This window comes from Hoplias malabaricus, chromosome 5, assembly GCF_029633855.1.
Source record: "Hoplias malabaricus isolate fHopMal1 chromosome 5, fHopMal1.hap1, whole genome shotgun sequence".
NCBI lineage: Eukaryota > Metazoa > Chordata > Actinopteri > Characiformes > Erythrinidae > Hoplias > Hoplias malabaricus.
In genome coordinates this window covers 16,937,041-16,953,625 of record NC_089804.1, presented here as the reverse complement: position 1 = coordinate 16,953,625, position 16,585 = coordinate 16,937,041, and the positions used below count along the sequence as shown (strand labels likewise).

General features: G+C 41.2%; 1 protein-coding gene across 4 annotated transcripts in view; it reads right to left on the bottom strand.

Annotated features, from left to right (window-relative positions):
* Window positions 1-11,925, bottom strand: part of rbms2b (RNA binding motif, single stranded interacting protein 2b) — a 40,947-nt gene extending 29,022 nt beyond the window's left edge. For 3 of the 4 annotated variants that reach the window (XM_066670899.1, XM_066670902.1, XM_066670901.1), the window contains exon 1: window positions 11,799-11,925. In XM_066670899.1, the coding sequence (XP_066526996.1) occupies window positions 11,799-11,891 (93 nt within the window). In that variant the 5' untranslated portion in view covers window positions 11,892-11,925. The remainder of the gene's footprint in view (window positions 1-11,798) is intronic. The other variant, XM_066670900.1, reaches the window with a different exon arrangement.
* Between the last annotated feature and the right edge of the window lie 4,660 nt (window positions 11,926-16,585).

Genomic DNA, 16,585 nt, shown 5'->3' with positions numbered 1-16,585 from the left:
CAAGGGGTCAATGTAAATATGCTACACAAAACCAGGTGGCACAATCCAGACAAAATACTCTTCCGGTGATCATACTGTTGCATAATATCACTGTGATTGGACTTGAGATGTATTGACAACATATTAGTGGACCAAACACAAAATGGATGATAAAATGGCTAACTATGCCAACATTACTTTGACCAAAATGATATGACATTTATATGATCCCCACAATCCATCATAACACCTGTGACTGGTTAAGATGTTCAAAACACAAAGTTAGGAAAACACTGTCACAGTCATAACATTTCAAGAAGCTGTCATACAAATAATTACGATTACCATGGTGATGATCAACAGTGGGATGTGACCTGATTTTTTTAAAACATGCCATATTAGCCTGAATATTGACAGGTTTGATTTGGTTTTAGCTGACTCCACCTGGTATTACTCAAACAAATAATGAATTTATCATCGTATAAAATGTTTTAAAACTATAAATAATGCCTTGTGTGACAGCAATATCACTCAGGCCAATACTGTGATACAATGTGTTGCCCTACTACAAATCCAAGTTATGTTTGTTAGTTGTATTTTTTGGTGTGAGAATCATCCAAGATTTTCATAATCAAAGCCCTCGCAATTGTTCTCATATGTGACTGGAAGGGGCCTGAGTTCCCCTCCCTTTTCTTCGGAAGGCTCCGCTTACTTTTCCAATTAACTCCTCATCAGTCACAGGGGCAGGCAAGGATGGAGTATTTCATTAGACATGCCTCTGAAATCAGACCACGGACAGGGAACAATGGGCCAGTTTAATTCAGGCCTCAAGATCACTGGTTTTGGCTGTGGATGTTTAAAATGAAAGGGAAGGCACACTTCTAGCTTCGAGGATAGTTGGTGGGAAGGTTGGGCCAAGCTCTGAACAGGTATGCATTCAAGGGAAAGGCTAATTTCTTTCCAGACTGTGTTCTATAGAAGTACACCTTTGTCTCCTGAAAGCAGGAAAAAGCATGTAGTAAAATCGAAACAGAAAGTGGAGAGCCCAGTCACCAGTGTATCATTTCCCCCGGCTACATAGTTTAGCGGCTCCAATCTCATTGCGTAATCACAGTTCCATGGAAAGAAAGAGCCCCCAGAGTCTGAAACTCAAATGTTATGCTCCTCTACTTGTGCCAGAATCTCTGGTAGTGTTATGTTCTTGGTACAACCACATGCACTTAAAATGTCTCAGCAGACTGTGTTCAGTATATACTTCCACTCAACCAGACCTCTACTGTACAGTGAAAACACTTAGACCACTTCAGTAAATTATATCACTGCTGGTAAAAAAAAAAGTATCTTGATTGGTCTGTTATTCATTTTTCTAGAACTTCTAAACACAGCAGTTGTCTTTAATATTATGTTCAAATTTCAGTATGACTTAACCAATAATCAAAATCAAAACAAGTTTCTCTTGTAAAGTTTGGACAATTATTATTATTATTTTTAGATAGTCACACTATTCACACTATTTAGAGGGCACATATTCTACCCCCTTTTCACAAGCAAACACCAGCAAGTGACCGGTTTCAGCACATGTTCCTTTAAATTAGCTCAGTTCAGCGAGAGAGCCCAGGAGCGAGGAGCAAGGAGCGGAAACGCTGGATTTTAGTTGTTTTCACTCAGTTCGCTTTCTTTTCCATTCTTTTTTTCATTCACTATCTGTAACCGCTTATCCAGTTCAGGGTCGCAGTGGGTTCAGAGCCTACCTGGAATTCTTTTTCATTCTTGTTTTCTCTATATTTAATCAGTACTTGTTTCTCCACGCTTGTCGTGTTTGTTTTGTTCCATATAACATGGAATTTGTGCTCTCACAAAAACTCATGCCAAGCTCTGTGATTGGAGAGACTCAGACGAAAAGGCCAGACAGATCTCAAATGTCTGCACTCTACATAAGACACAACACAAGAACAGAACAGAACAGCTCATGTTATCCCATGTTTTCTGATTTAGGCAGACTATAAGAAGCAGACTGGATTGTCTTGTTTCACAGTTTGTGTTGCTAGGTTCCAGGTGCACAAATGAGTATGCACATGCACTGAATATGTGATGTAAAATATGTAAAATAATAATATGTCCCCTTTAAAGTCAAAAAAGTCATGATAAACATTCATCATATCAGATCATTTAAATTCTTGATTGATTTTCTGTTATGTTTAGATTTAAGTTTTAAAGCCCAATTCTAACACATGTTCTGATTTTGATTACATCATTGTGCACAAGGGGGAGGAACAAAATATACTTAACCGATAATATCAGGTTTCAACCCCACCTCCCCCCAGCCCCACATATTATCAAGTGAAAATGCACAGCTTTTTATTCATTCATTCATTCATCTTCTGTAACCTCTTCATCCTGTTTAGGGTTGTGGTGGGTCCGTAGGCCACGTGAAATCATTGGGTATAAGTCAGAAACACACACTGGAGGGGCCCCAGGCCATCAAAGGGCATCACACACTCACTTACAAACTCACAATTGTGGACAATTTCACACAGGACATCTATCACCTGGAGGAAACCCACACAAACACACATCCCACAGACACTGACCTGCAGCTCCACTCTGCTGCCTAAGCTAGTGCCAATACTTTTATTGAACATGTGTTTTTCATGAGCTATCATCGCCAGCTATTTATTTAACCAGTATCTGTAATAAACCCGCTAATGTTAGAATGCAAATAAATGCAAAATCTCATCAATGCAACAGTGATTTTCTGTCCCTGTTTGTTTAAACATTTCCTAACTTCTCAAGGCACCGCAGTACTTGTATTTACCATCCAATACTTGGTTGAACAAATCAATATTTCATTACACTAAATCAACTGAGGGTGGGATGTAACAGATCTATGCGAAGGATTCATTAAGAACAAAATGAGCAAAATCTATTATTTACCTATAATTTAATTTAATCTCACAACATATCAATACCTCTGAAGTGTAATTTTTAAATCATATTGATGTTTTGTCTTTATTCTAATGTTACGTACAACTAAAACACACATATTGGCCACATAAATATCTGGCTGACCTAAAAACCTCGAACACATTTAGAAGTTTAATTCCCATTCTGAAAAGAAGTCTCCTTCCTGAACCATTTGATGTCTTCGTAGCATTTTAAAATGCTTCTGTACTCTTCGCTCCACTCCTGTTTTCAGGTTGGGCTTGCGCATGGAGGCTTGTCTAATTGTGGTCTGAGCTTGTTAGCGTCCAGCACTAATCCCTCTCATGTGCTGGGTGCAGTGTGAAGCCACTGTCTAATTAAGACTGCTCCACTCCGCTAGTTTTAGCTCGGGCATGAGAAAGCCTTGACGACTGAAACGCTCCTCCCCACCAAGCCCATCTGTGCTGCTCAAGGTGAGCTGCAACATGACTCTGCCGTTCAAAACCATCAGATGAACTACTGCGCTAAAGTGCACAATACAAACATACGCTCCTGCCATATGGATTCTGCTTTTGTGATTAGCATACTGTAATTTAGCAACGCCTGATGTGATTCAATGTTAATGTTTTCCTTGCTCATATCTTGTCTTCTCCTAACGTTTCATCCTGATCAGGGTCACTGTGCGTCCAGAGCTTACCAGGAATTATTGGGACAAAAGCAGGAACACACCATGGACAGGGCGCCAGTCCATCATTGGGCAAGCTGCAGATCTCAAGTCGCCAAAACAATGACACATTTGTGTAGGGGTGGTTATGGTGTATGGTTGGAATGTTGTTTTCAAATCAACCATCTTTTGTTTTTGTAAATCCCTGGAATTAAAACACACTACATCAGCCTTCCAAAAGAGTTTTATAACTCAGAGTATAAAAAAAGGCAATATCCCAATAAAGGGAAACACAATGGCACTGCAGGTAATGTTGGTGCCACATAGGTCCAGGGAGCTCAGTGCTTGCTATGAGGAGTCTGGTGTGTTCTCCTTGGGTCTGTGTGGGTTTCCTCCCACGATCCAAAAACACACGTTGGTAGATGGATTGGGTACTCAAAAGTGTCCATAGGTGTAAGTGTGAGAGTAAATGTATCCGCCTTGGGCCCTGAACTGGTTAAGCGGTGGCAGGCAATGAATAAATACATTCATTGTATGTATGCATGTGCTTTCTGTGTGCTTCTGTGTTTCACACACTGTATAAAAGACGCACATAGCTTTCTATTATTATTGCCTGCACTGTCCTTTTTCCAAGTGACTGCGCAAGTGCAATCTGGATCCTTTTTTTTTATTTGTTTTAAACAAAACGCATGCTTTGATCAAAATAACACAAGGCTCGAACACTACCCCCCACCCCCCAAAACAACCCTGTTTAGAACGACTGGTTTCAGCACCTGTTCTATTAAATGAAAATGAGCCAGAGTTCAGTTTAGAGTGAGAGTGAGGAGCAGGAGCTGTGGCTTATAGCTATTTTATCTTGGTTTTCTTTCTTCCTGTTCCCATATTGTGCATGTTTAATCAGTGCTCTCATTTTTCCACACTCACTGCGTTTCTTTTACTCTGTTTAACCTCATCTTTCTGCTCTCACATAAATACATGTCCAGCGCCGTGATTTGAGAAACTCAGAAGATGTGAGACTATACTACTATAAGTGCCTACCATCTACATAACACCAGCACAAAATCAGAAAGGATCATTTTATCCCATCTGCCACTAAGCAGATCACAAAAAAATGGGTTGTATTATTTCACATTTTGTGGGTTGACAAGCTCCAGATCCCCACGTTAATGTGCACAAGCACTGACTTTGATTTTTCATAAATCTTTTCCCCTTTAAGAAGTAATGTGTATAAAAGTAATATGTAAGTTATGTAAATTCTTGACTGTCCACACCTGGATTCCTGCAAGGGGCTAATCGAAACGAGCCCTTTACACTTCATAGCTCAAAGCCATCCCTTCAGGCGAACTACAGCCAGAATGCTGAACACATGTCACATTGTGCAGAGGCATTCTTAACAGCCCAGAGCTGTGCTAACCCTGAGATTTACGCCGTGATGGTTCATCAGCCATTCCACATTCCGGCTGCTCTTTCTCTCCCTGCTTGTGTCCACTGAGCCAGATTTTTGCTCTGTGTGATGAGCTGCAGAGCAAACCCTGGTCAACAACAAATCAATAGGAGCAAAGCACGTCCGGTACATCCCGGCCTCTGGCTAATTCAATCAGGCAGCCTGTCTCTGCATCGTCCGCACGTGAAGGCTCTATCTTCACAGATATGAGAGGGGTGGGATAACAACAGCGTACTGAGACACAGCCCCCTCTTCATCATCACTCACTGAGGCCTACACCCCGCCCTTGAGACAGGATCAGATATTATTAAAGTAATCTAAAATTTATGATCGGATCGGTCCATTATCAGCTAATACTCAACATTAAAGTACACAGATCAGATTGAGAAGCCGAACTGGGTCGTGGGTACATTTAAGCAAAACATTAAAAGCATGTATTGCTCCTTTAAAAGAACATTATGGCTAGAAACAAATGTTTTGCACTGGAGCTATGCTAATTAGAGGGGTATAAGCTTACATTACATGCTAGCTTCAAAGGTCCAGTGCAAATCTAAGACCAAAACACTGGACTCTAAAAATGTCTTGGCTTGATTGCAAGTAAACAGTAAACTGGATTTTTTGCCTACTCCTTTCAGAAAGATATGCAGTGTGCTGCCAGATATATCCACTGAATGTGTACATTGCAGCAAGACTGTGCTTTGATAATATTTCACTATCAGCAGATACTGTGTCCAGTAATGTTTTGGATTCCTCACATTCTTAATGTGCCCAACTGAAAAAAAGAGCAAATATCCTAAATGGAACATATTCTCCCCCTTATCCACATGTTTACACAATTCTCTGTGGTCTTACTGAAATGTCTTTGCTTTGGTCAAAATATCACAATGACCAAACACCACAGCACCGTTCTAAATAGCCCTGTGTACAGCAGCCAGTTTCAGCACCTGTTCCTTTAACTAATTCAGTGCGATATAGCTGCTTCCAAGGAAGTTATGTTTTAAGTTTGCCTTCCATCTCTGCTCCTTTTTGCTGGTTTTTGTATTTTGGCTCCCTTTTCTCATGTCTCTGATCTGGTCTTTTCTGTTTTACACGCATTAACACTGCCATTGTTTGTGGGTTTGGTGTGCTACCCTAACCCTACACCCTACACGAGGAGCACAAAATCAGAATGGCTTCATTTACCCCAAGTTTACTGACTTAGGATGTTTTTTTACACCTGAAATTCTGAACCAAGCTTCATTTTAAGTTGCACTGTAAACCTTTGATCCAGTAAGTTTTTTACTGGATCAGAGAATACATTCTTTTCTCCAGAAGAAGGTGAATATTTGTAATCACTCATTATAGAACTGTGTTAAATAAAGGAACATAAGTCCTGGAGATGAAATGGGGTATATGAAATCAACACAATTTTGAAATCAACAATTGCAGTAGAATAAGATACAATGATGTTCCCTAACTAAAGGTACTGAATATGTACACTTAGTGGGTACAAAATATACCACCATAGTAACAGTTTTACTGACAGTACACAATACTGAATGCCCTTCTAATAGTGATTCGGTATTTTTTAAATACCCTAGTGTGCAGTTTTGGATAAAGCAGAAGTAACGCAGTGGGAATTGCAACTGTTTAAATGATTTATTTTATATAAGTTTACTACAGAAACACAATATAAAACCTAAGACAGTTGTGGTCTGAGACTGGAGATAGGTGTTTTAATTTTTTCTCCCTCATGTGTACAACTCTGAATGTTAAAACATGTTCAAATTGATAACATGGTTTTTGACTTAGGGCAGAATGTTTTTGTTGAGGTAACCAATTTACAGTTAAAATAAAGGTTACTAGATGTGTTCTGCTTTTTTTTGGAGTGAAGCAGTGAGCAAACTGACTGGTCATGTGCATCTCTGCCATTTATATTTCCTTAACTCTCCATGATTGGTCAGAATATTCATAAATGTGCTTTCACACTGCTCAAAAACCAGAATTTGGTTCAATTTGAACCAGACTGAGACCACCTTTGGTCGAAACTGAGGCCAAGGAACATTTTCATACATGCTGTTTGATTCAGACCAAACTGAAAAGTTAAAAAATCCAGACCAAACAAGGGATGAGTGAAAGCACCCTTTCTGCAGACCACAGAAATCTGACTGGGTGGTGGTGTTTCACAGTTTGTAGGTTAGAAGTCTCCAGTTGCCCAACTTAATGTGCACAGACACTGGAAAGTGAGCTTTATGCCCTTTTTAATATATTAAATATGACAGCAGTTTAAGGCTGTAAATGTGACTTTTAAAATGTACTTAACACTAACAGTGAAGAAAGCAAGCGCTGTTAATGTTCATGTACTATATGCGTGTAAGTTCTGTGAGGGTCTTTTACTACAGGCTGGGTACAGGGCTCACACCATCTCGTGAACTGAATTCCCACTGGGAAGTGGACAGGAACCAAGCTAGTAAATCACGCCCAAGCAGCAGGAGGACCTAGGAGATGCCCTGAGAACCTCTTATGAAATGCATGGAAGAACATGTCTCAATAATCTCAGTGAACCGCACTGTATTTAATTTCAAAACTGATGTGACTGAACACACTTGGATTAATAAAGCACCGAGAGGGGAGTTAATGGAAAGCAGAGCGATGAAGAGCGAGAGAAAAAAAATAACACTCCATCAATTCAAGCTTCTCCAAGCCTGCCTCCCTCCTCCCCCTCTTTTCTTGTTAAATCTACAGATGAGGGGTTACACTGTTACTGCCCATTTCTAGGGCCTTCCCCTCCATGTGACTTCTCCACTTATCAAGCTGTCAGGCCTGTCAAATATCTGAAAAAGAAAACGAAAAAAAAAAAAACACACAAAGAAAAGGAAAGAAAGGGAAGAAGAGAGACTGACTGCAGCACCCGACACCTCTAGATATGAGCATGTTGTTTGAGTTGGGAATTCCAGGAATTCCAAGTCATTAATCTGAGCGATCCGCATCCCTGCCAAGCGAGTAGGAAGGAGCTGAAAAAGCCCTCAGAGAAGCAGGGTGCATTTCAGAGCTCTGATTCCACCGGCCTGTCCCACACACGTCCAAATGAGCACGTCTTTTTAACACTTTAAACTGCACACCCCCACCATACCTTACACAGCAGGCGTAAAACTGCTCTGAGGCAGAGTGTGAGTGCAGAGTGGCTTTCATCTAAGGGTAGTGTCTCTATTACATTGATTTAGAACATATGTATCAGTTATACGTGTATCAGGTGGGGAGGAATGGATGACTTTGACCCAGTCCTGGAACAAATCTGTCTTGAAATAGCACTCGCACTCATTGTGTGATGTGACATATTTAGCTGTGTATTTTCCTCCTGAGTGTTTGAGACGTGTGAACATGGACATGAAAGTTTTAGAAAATAATTCCTTTCGGAACTTAATTTTAAAGGGGGTGTATTATGAAAAAAATACTTTTCCACTGATGAAGGACTAGACAATGACAGACACAAACTCTGCAGCAACAGATGACTATCTGGCAACTATCTCTGACTTTGGATCTACAAGGTGGCCCAAAAAATTAGGAGTGTCTAACAAAGTAACAAAAAATTCCAGCAGCCCTGCTGTGTTTGATCCACTTGTACCAAAACTACACACAATAACACGCTACCACCATATCAGTGTCCCTGCAGCACTGAGAGTGATCCACTGCCCAAATCACACCTGCTCTGTGGTGGTCCTGAGCAGGTCCCCAACTAACTACTGTTTTGTCCATTTACCACCATATTTATCTATATTCCACAAACCATTTCTTCAAACACATATTTAATGTTTACTGGAAAATAGCTTCAATCTGTAGAAAAATATTTCAACTGAATTAGAGTTTTCATGATTCATAGAAACAAACTGAACTAAACAACTATGAAGATTTAACTCCTCGCTACATATTAGCCTCGTGGTATAAGAATAATGAGTAGTTACTAAATAATACTCTTCAAAGAATTTTCATTTAGGTCATAGGTCATAATGTGTGTGTGTACTATAAGCTGTAGTATATTTATTCATTTAAAATTAAAACTATATGCTTTAGCTTAAATTTTCTGGCTTGGTGTAAGCGCTCATCAGGACAAGGTTCTTGTGGGACGTAGGAATGTATCTCGCTAATAAACCATTCTGATTGTGTCCCTTGTTCTCACCTCAGGAGAATGCCTATCTTTTCTGCCTGTCAGAATAAAGGAGGCTCCATCTCCCTCCACTGAGTCCATGTCCTCTGGGTAACTTCTAATGTCTGGATTAGCAGTCACGCTGTCTACAGTGAGATGGGAATTTGGAGAAGACGTCATTAATGCACCCAGATGATGAGTCAGCTTTATTTATTCACTCAAGCGACACAGTTTCCCCATCCACAAGCTCTTTGCAAAGAGACATATCTCAAGTATTCACTGTTTTATTTTCTTCTGTTATTCCTAATTTTAACAATGTTTCTGCAACATATGGCTGTGTGGGGTGGCTCATTAGAGCTCTGTGGTCTTGTATACTGATGATATTAAATACCATTTTACGAATTAAAGGCTGCCATGAATAAAGGGCTCCCATGTGGTGAAAGTTCTGTTTCTATCATCAGTAGATCGCCTGCTAGATCCCCAGTGATGCCTCAGCCATCCACGTGTCGGAGTACAAGAGAGAGCACAACTGCCCCCATCAATCCAAGCACCCAAGAACTGAGTATTACTGATGACAGATCTGGACAGTTTGTATTCCCCTCCTAGAATGTTGATCTGTCCAGTAGCATTGCGTTGGTGCCACTTTAAAAAACAAAACAATGGCTGGCTTCATGTCTCAGGGAAAGTATAGCTAGCTAGCTAAAATTGAGGATAAACAAAAAACGTCTTCATTATTTTACTCCAAATCCATTAGAAAAGGTCATTAGAAAGTCCAGAAGTGAAGACTTTCATTTAATACAAAATGTAAGTTGAATGTATGCATGACTGTAGCACTTTTTTACTTTTGTAAATAAATAGAGAATTGTTCATCCTTATTTGGCCAGTGTAGCAAAAAGCTAATGTCGATAATATCATAGCTGATTTAATACTAATATTGCTAGAGATATATGTAATGAACATTGAGAAATTGAGAATAAAAAGGAGTTCTTGTGTGTCAGTGTGTGAGATTTCTAACAGTCTAGATGATGTAGTAGCTGTAACATTTTACAAAGCTATGGCTAAAGCAAAATAGCAGCGTTCCTTTACTTACTGCTGTCTTACTGCTGCAACGTCTGCACTATCAGGTGCAGTGGAATTATTCATGATGGCCCACCTGTCCTTCCTTCGCATATTTTATGCTAAACTATATAAATGCAGGGTATTAATATGTCTCTTTGCTGCAGTAACAGCTTCTTATCTTCTGAGAGGGCTTCACACTATGTATTGGAACCACTGAGGTGAGGTTCTGATTTTGGATGGCTAGTTCTTGATCTCAAGCTCCATTCCAACTAACAACAAATGTATCTGCTATTGCTTGATACTCCTCTAGACTGGGCTTGGCAGTAGGCACTGTGAAATTAGACTCATGTGCATCTGCTTCAGGACATCCCATTCTATTGGAAATGCTTTTCAACTGAGAGCAAACAAATCACAGGTGCACAGTTGCAGAACTGTGTCAGCAAAAGGAGAGTGGAAATCACTCATTAGAAGAGGTGTCTTCAACCTATGAACATAAAGTTTAATGATGTTTAAAGCTAGTTATAGCGACATATGTGACCATTGTCGAAGAAAAGATTTTTGGAGAGTCAGACTGTAAAGTCTTGCATTTGCTGAACAAATATATCAAAGATCAAAATCCCAAATACCGGCATCATGGCCTGCTGTTATTCCGCGTCTTGAATGGCTAATCATTTAAGTTTACACTCCGAGATTCACCACATTGCTGCCATCCTGTCTTCAGCTATGACGATGACCTTGCCAGGACATTCAACTCTGCGATAATGCAGCGGGACATTTTTCCAGAGCTGACAAATGCGACTGACACACATGCAAATATACAGCAGAACCTGTCCATTCCCCAAAAATTGAACTTTCAACAGCTCTGTCCAAAATTGCTGACCCCATGTGACAAGCCTTAAGTACAACAGCTCCATCAGTGTGTCCTGTCCAGTGATTCAGTTCTTGGGAAAAGAGGGAAAACTAGGCTGCCAGATCCAAGGGAATCAAAATAGCTTTTTCACTTGTCAGAAGCAGATTGACCCACCTGTTCCCAGACAGGGTGCAATTATGCCATTAATATTCATGACTACGTGCTTTTAAAGCAGTTTCTGTACAGATTAAATAGGCACAGCAATATAGTTTTGTCTCTATCCCAACTTAAGCATCTCCTCGGTCAGCAGTGCCATCGTTTCCCTCTCATGGTAAAGATTTGGAGGGTGGGGTCCCTTACTCCAACTCATTATTTTTTATCTTTCTAAAGCCGGTTTTTGTGAAAATAAACAATAAACGGTCAGTTCAAACCACTTCTACACCTTGAAATGAAGCCCCTTCGTAATTAGCGACCGACCATTACGGCTCGTGAAGTCGAGCCCCACACAGCGGGCTTGTGGAGCAGCTACAGCGGGAGATAAAGCGCTGCTTCTCGGCTGCCTTCTCTTCAGCCTCCCACTGTCCCGAGCTCCGGGATTCGGCTCTGGTTCTTCAAGGACACTGCAGCTTCAGAAGCAGCTCTCCCAGCACTTAATACAGCCCGGCCGGCCCTCCGCCGGAACAGCTCGTATTACTATATCCCCGCTCGGAGAAAACGGCTAGCGGGCTTTCAAAAGCTCCCACTGCCGGTTTGTTACCTTTTTCCCGGTCCTGGTGCCCGTGTAGCCGTGCTGGTGGAAGTGGTGAGTACTCGCTGCCACAGTCCGGGGCGCCGCGGCGGAGAGCAGCATGCTGTTCTTGTCCCTCTCTCCCTCTCCCTCTCTTTCTTTCTCTCGGCTAGAGGAGAGCCACGGCGGGTGGCTTACGTCACTTGGCCGGGGAAAGTGAGCTTTGTGGAGAGAGAGAGAGAGAGAGAGAGAGAGAGAGAGGGAGAGAGAGAGAGAGACTTCACCGTGGGGAATGAGACTGGAAGGAAACAATGATAGTGCTGAATTAGCCTCTGCTGACTTTAGCTTGTAGTGGTACAAAAACAGTCCCCAACGTGTGAACGAGACGAGGTGTAAATAGAGGCTGTGGATATCTAAACGTATGTCAAGTCTTATTAATGAGAAAATTACCCATAAATATAGGATTAGTATCTTGTAATTACACAACGTATTATCTCATAATTATTGCTTAGCATCAGTCAAGTATTGAGCCCCTCATAATTTTTAGAAACAATTGTTTATTATTGTTTTCAGACAATAAGTTGTAATGGGAATTTGTGAAACTTCATAATTAAGTCATTATTTTTGAGAGGCTAATATGAAATGGGGAGCACAGTGGCTGTGTTACTACCACACAACACTATGGTCCTGGGATCCATCCTCAACTCATTGTGTGTTAGGGGTTTGCTGTGTCCTTTCTTGTCCGTGTTGTGATCTCACAGGGGTTGATAGGTTAGCTATGGAAAATTGTCAGCAAGTGACTTGGGTAGTATGGGATGCCCTTCAATGGACTGATATAGGGTGCATTCCTACAACTTATGCCAAACAATTTACAGGTGGGTTCCAGACTCATCACAACACTGATCAGGATGAATCAGTTGCAGAAAATACTTGAATGGGGAAAAATAATAATTATGGAATACTAATTCATCATCATGAGATATAAATTCATAATCTTATCTACCTGGGATTTTTAGCTTGTGACATTTTGACCCTGTTTACACTTGGTCACTTCTTCCGTCTTCAGTATCAGGACAAAGCTAGGGCAGATAAAAATCGAAAGTGTAAACTCACCCAAGACACATTTAAATAGATACATATCCAATCTCTCAAACCACTACAGTAGGTTGTCTGAGTCAAATCTGAGCCACGTTATGAACACATCCATCTCTCTAACATGCATTTCACAAAGGAAGTTACTCCCAGTACATTCAGAACTCATCCCAGAACAACTGACACTCCTCAGAATATAACCAGAACTCCTCCCATAATAGCTTAAACGCCTCCCAGCACAACCAGAACTCCTCTCATAACAGCTCAAACTCCTCCCAGTTGATCCAGAACTCCTCCCAGAACAACTGACACTCCTCGGAATACAACCTGAACTCGTCCTATAATAGTTCAAACCCCTCCCAATACAACCTTAACTTGTCCCAGAACAGCTAAAATTCCCAGTATAACCAGAACTCTTCCCAGAACTGTTAAAACTCCTCCCAGTACATCCAGAACTCCTCCCAGAACAGCTGACACTCCTCTGAATGCAACCAGAACTCCTCCCATATTAGCTCAAACTCCTCCCAGTACAACCAGAACTCTTCCCAGAACAATTGAAACTCCTCCCAGGACAACTGACACTCCACCCAGGACAACTGACACTCCTCCAAGTGCAACAAGTAACCCTCCAAGAACAGCTGAAACTCCTCCCAGTACAACAAGAATCCCTCCCAGAACAGCTGAAACTCCTCCCAATACAAATGAATCCCCTCCCCTTGCATTACATCATTGTGTACGTGATCAATGTTTGTGATGAAAAGAATCATGGAGGACAAAACAAAATGCTTAACAGCAACACGGACAGACACTACTACAAATTTTGAGGCGGTAACTATCCAAACCAAGAAGGGGCTGTTTGGATAAACAACTTGGACTTTACCACTTAAAGAGCAGGCTTGCTTATTCCATTGTACAAAAAAATCTGATTTTAGTCTGGCTATCCAAAGGTGCATTTCACTACCAACACTGACGATTTCATTACTCCAGCTAACAGGCATGTTTATTGGTTAGCATCATGCTGGGTGACAATTGAGAGGGAGGACTATCCTATATAACCAGAGAGGAAGTGGTAACTTGGATGGCTGTGGTATCACTTGGAATCAAACTCCCAATGATAAGGACACAAATTCAGAGCATGGAGGAAATAATTTGAGCTGCAGTTATCTAAGCTGACTGCAGTTGCCTTCCACAGCCATTTGCTTTCACAGTCATGTGTGAGTATTAATTAATTTGGATGAGACAAATACATATACATTTATATATATATACATCTAGAGCACATAGAATCCATACCCATAATGCACTGCATTGTTTGGTATAAACCCACATGAGGCAGTGTCCGAAATTGTTCACTACCCTCCTGAATACATTTATTCAAATAATAACCATTTCTTACTCCATGAATGACATTCACATAAATGCATCTCCCACACACAGAACCACAGGGCTATACAGTTCTGGAGATGTTTTGGTTTGGAAAATGGTATGGGACCCATGCTGATTGCAGCTATTTATGTGCAGGCAGTAGTTGTGTGCACACCTGGTAGAAGCGAGATGCTGAAGGACCTGCAGGCCAACTTCATGGGCAAACCTCAGAAACACTGCAGATCATGAGTCAGCCCAGAACACAGCCAGCTCCAAACCGCGGACTCACTTCTCTGCAGCCACAGGCAGCAGGAGGGGCTCAGTCAGAAAAAAAAGTGAGGTGGCTTGTGTGGGAGGAACACTCGGTTGAGGCTCGAATTCTTTTATTAGTTGACTGCAGATGTGGGGTCTCAGAAAGCTCCTCCCTTAAATCCTCGTTCCACACAAAATTCTCTGGCAATCTCTTTGACGAAGAAGGGAGTAAAAAAAAAAACTGCATATTTGTGTTCTCAGAAAGTGTTGGCGGGGCAGATGTAGAAATAGGCTGCGAGGCCAATTTTATGTACCAAACAGAAGAAATGGGATCCCATGGAGGAGCTGTAACATAAATCAGATCTCCATCAGTTACAAAAACATGCTTTATGGGCATGCACTTTCAGAACATGCAATATACACTAAGCCACACTCAGTTTCTATTTTATCTGCTTCACTGACCAGAAGCATTTGTAGTTCTACAATTAGTAGTCTATAGTCCACCTGTTGCTCTGCATACTTTGTTTACTCCTTCTCTAACTGTTCTTCAATGGTTAGGACTCCAGCAGAGTAGGTATTGTTTGGCTGGTTTATTATTACATGCAGTGACACTGATGCGTTCAGACACAGCAGAGCTGCTGAAGTTTTTAAACACCTCTGTGTCACTGCTGGATTGAAATATTCCACCAACCAAAAATATCCAGCCAACAGTACCCTGTGTCTACTGATGAAGGACTAGATGATGACCAACACAAAGTATGCAGTGACAGATGAGCTACTGTATCTTACTTTGCATTTACAAGGTGGACCAAAGAGGTAGGAGTGTCTATCAGAGTGTACAGTGTGTGGACCCAATGCTTAAAAACTTCACCAGCAATGCTGTGTCGGATCCACTCATACCAACGCAGTCCACATAAAAACACCATCTGCAGCGATGAGAATGATCCACTGCCCAAATCAAACATACTTGCATTGAGAAATAAGGTGAAACGGTGCATACAAACTATGCAAAGTAAAATATAGCTACAGTTTGAAGTTGTAGAACTACGAAGTGCACTTATACGGTGAGTGGAGCGGATAAAATAGACAATGAGTGTATATACAATGAGGTCATATTAATGTATAACTGATGTAAATAAAGACAACCTTAGAGGAAAAAGCTTCAAAACAAAATTATGTAGTATGAGGTTCCATTAATTTGTAGCTATTTTAGTTTTGTAGCATCAGTGTTAAAGTCACAATCATTAACATTGGATGTCTTCTCTTATCAACTGCATGTGGGCTAAGAGGGAAATACTAAATGTAAGTATAACTTTATAATGAAGGTCCACTCTTTAATGGGTTGTTTCCTGCACTTTTATAGATGTGAATGACGTGAACACACCCCATGAGGCCCTGAGGGGTGCTCCAGTTTTGTGGTGGGGGAGGGATTGTTTGCTGTGGGAATTGTTGGGGAGCAGGGAATATTCTCAGTGTTTGTGCATGCCTCAGATTCCTCAGGTGTTGTCAGCATGGCTTGCACAGCAATCACCTCCATGTGAAAACATGCACCTCACTCAGCTTCCTTCATGCATGCATCCACTCACATTGGCTTCAGCTCCATAATTCTTGTGAAATCAGGGATGTGACATAATTTTTATTTTGTAATAAGAATAAGGGATTGTAAAACACATCTATGAAGGTACTTGATATTTATCAAGGAATGTATTTCTTGCCAGAGACCCGCTCTGGATGACTGCCTGTGAAGAGTTTGGTGTGTTCTCCCCTTGTTCATGTGAGTTTCCTCTGGGTGCTCCAGATTCCTCCCACAGTCTTAAACACATGTTGGTAGGTGGATTGGCGAGTCTGAAGTGTCCATAAGTGTGAGTGAATGTGTGTGTGTGTGTCTCCCTGTGAACCAATGGCGCCCCCTCTAGGGTGTGTTCCCACCTTGCGCCCAGTGATTCCAGGTAGGTTCCAGACCCACAGCGATCCTGAACTGGATAAGCAGTTACAGACAATGAATGAATGTATGAAATGAATTTACAAGCATTTGCCCTATCATCAGGAGGTCACTGGTTTGATACATACATCTGATGCTGGGAGTCCAAGAGATCCCAAATGGCCTT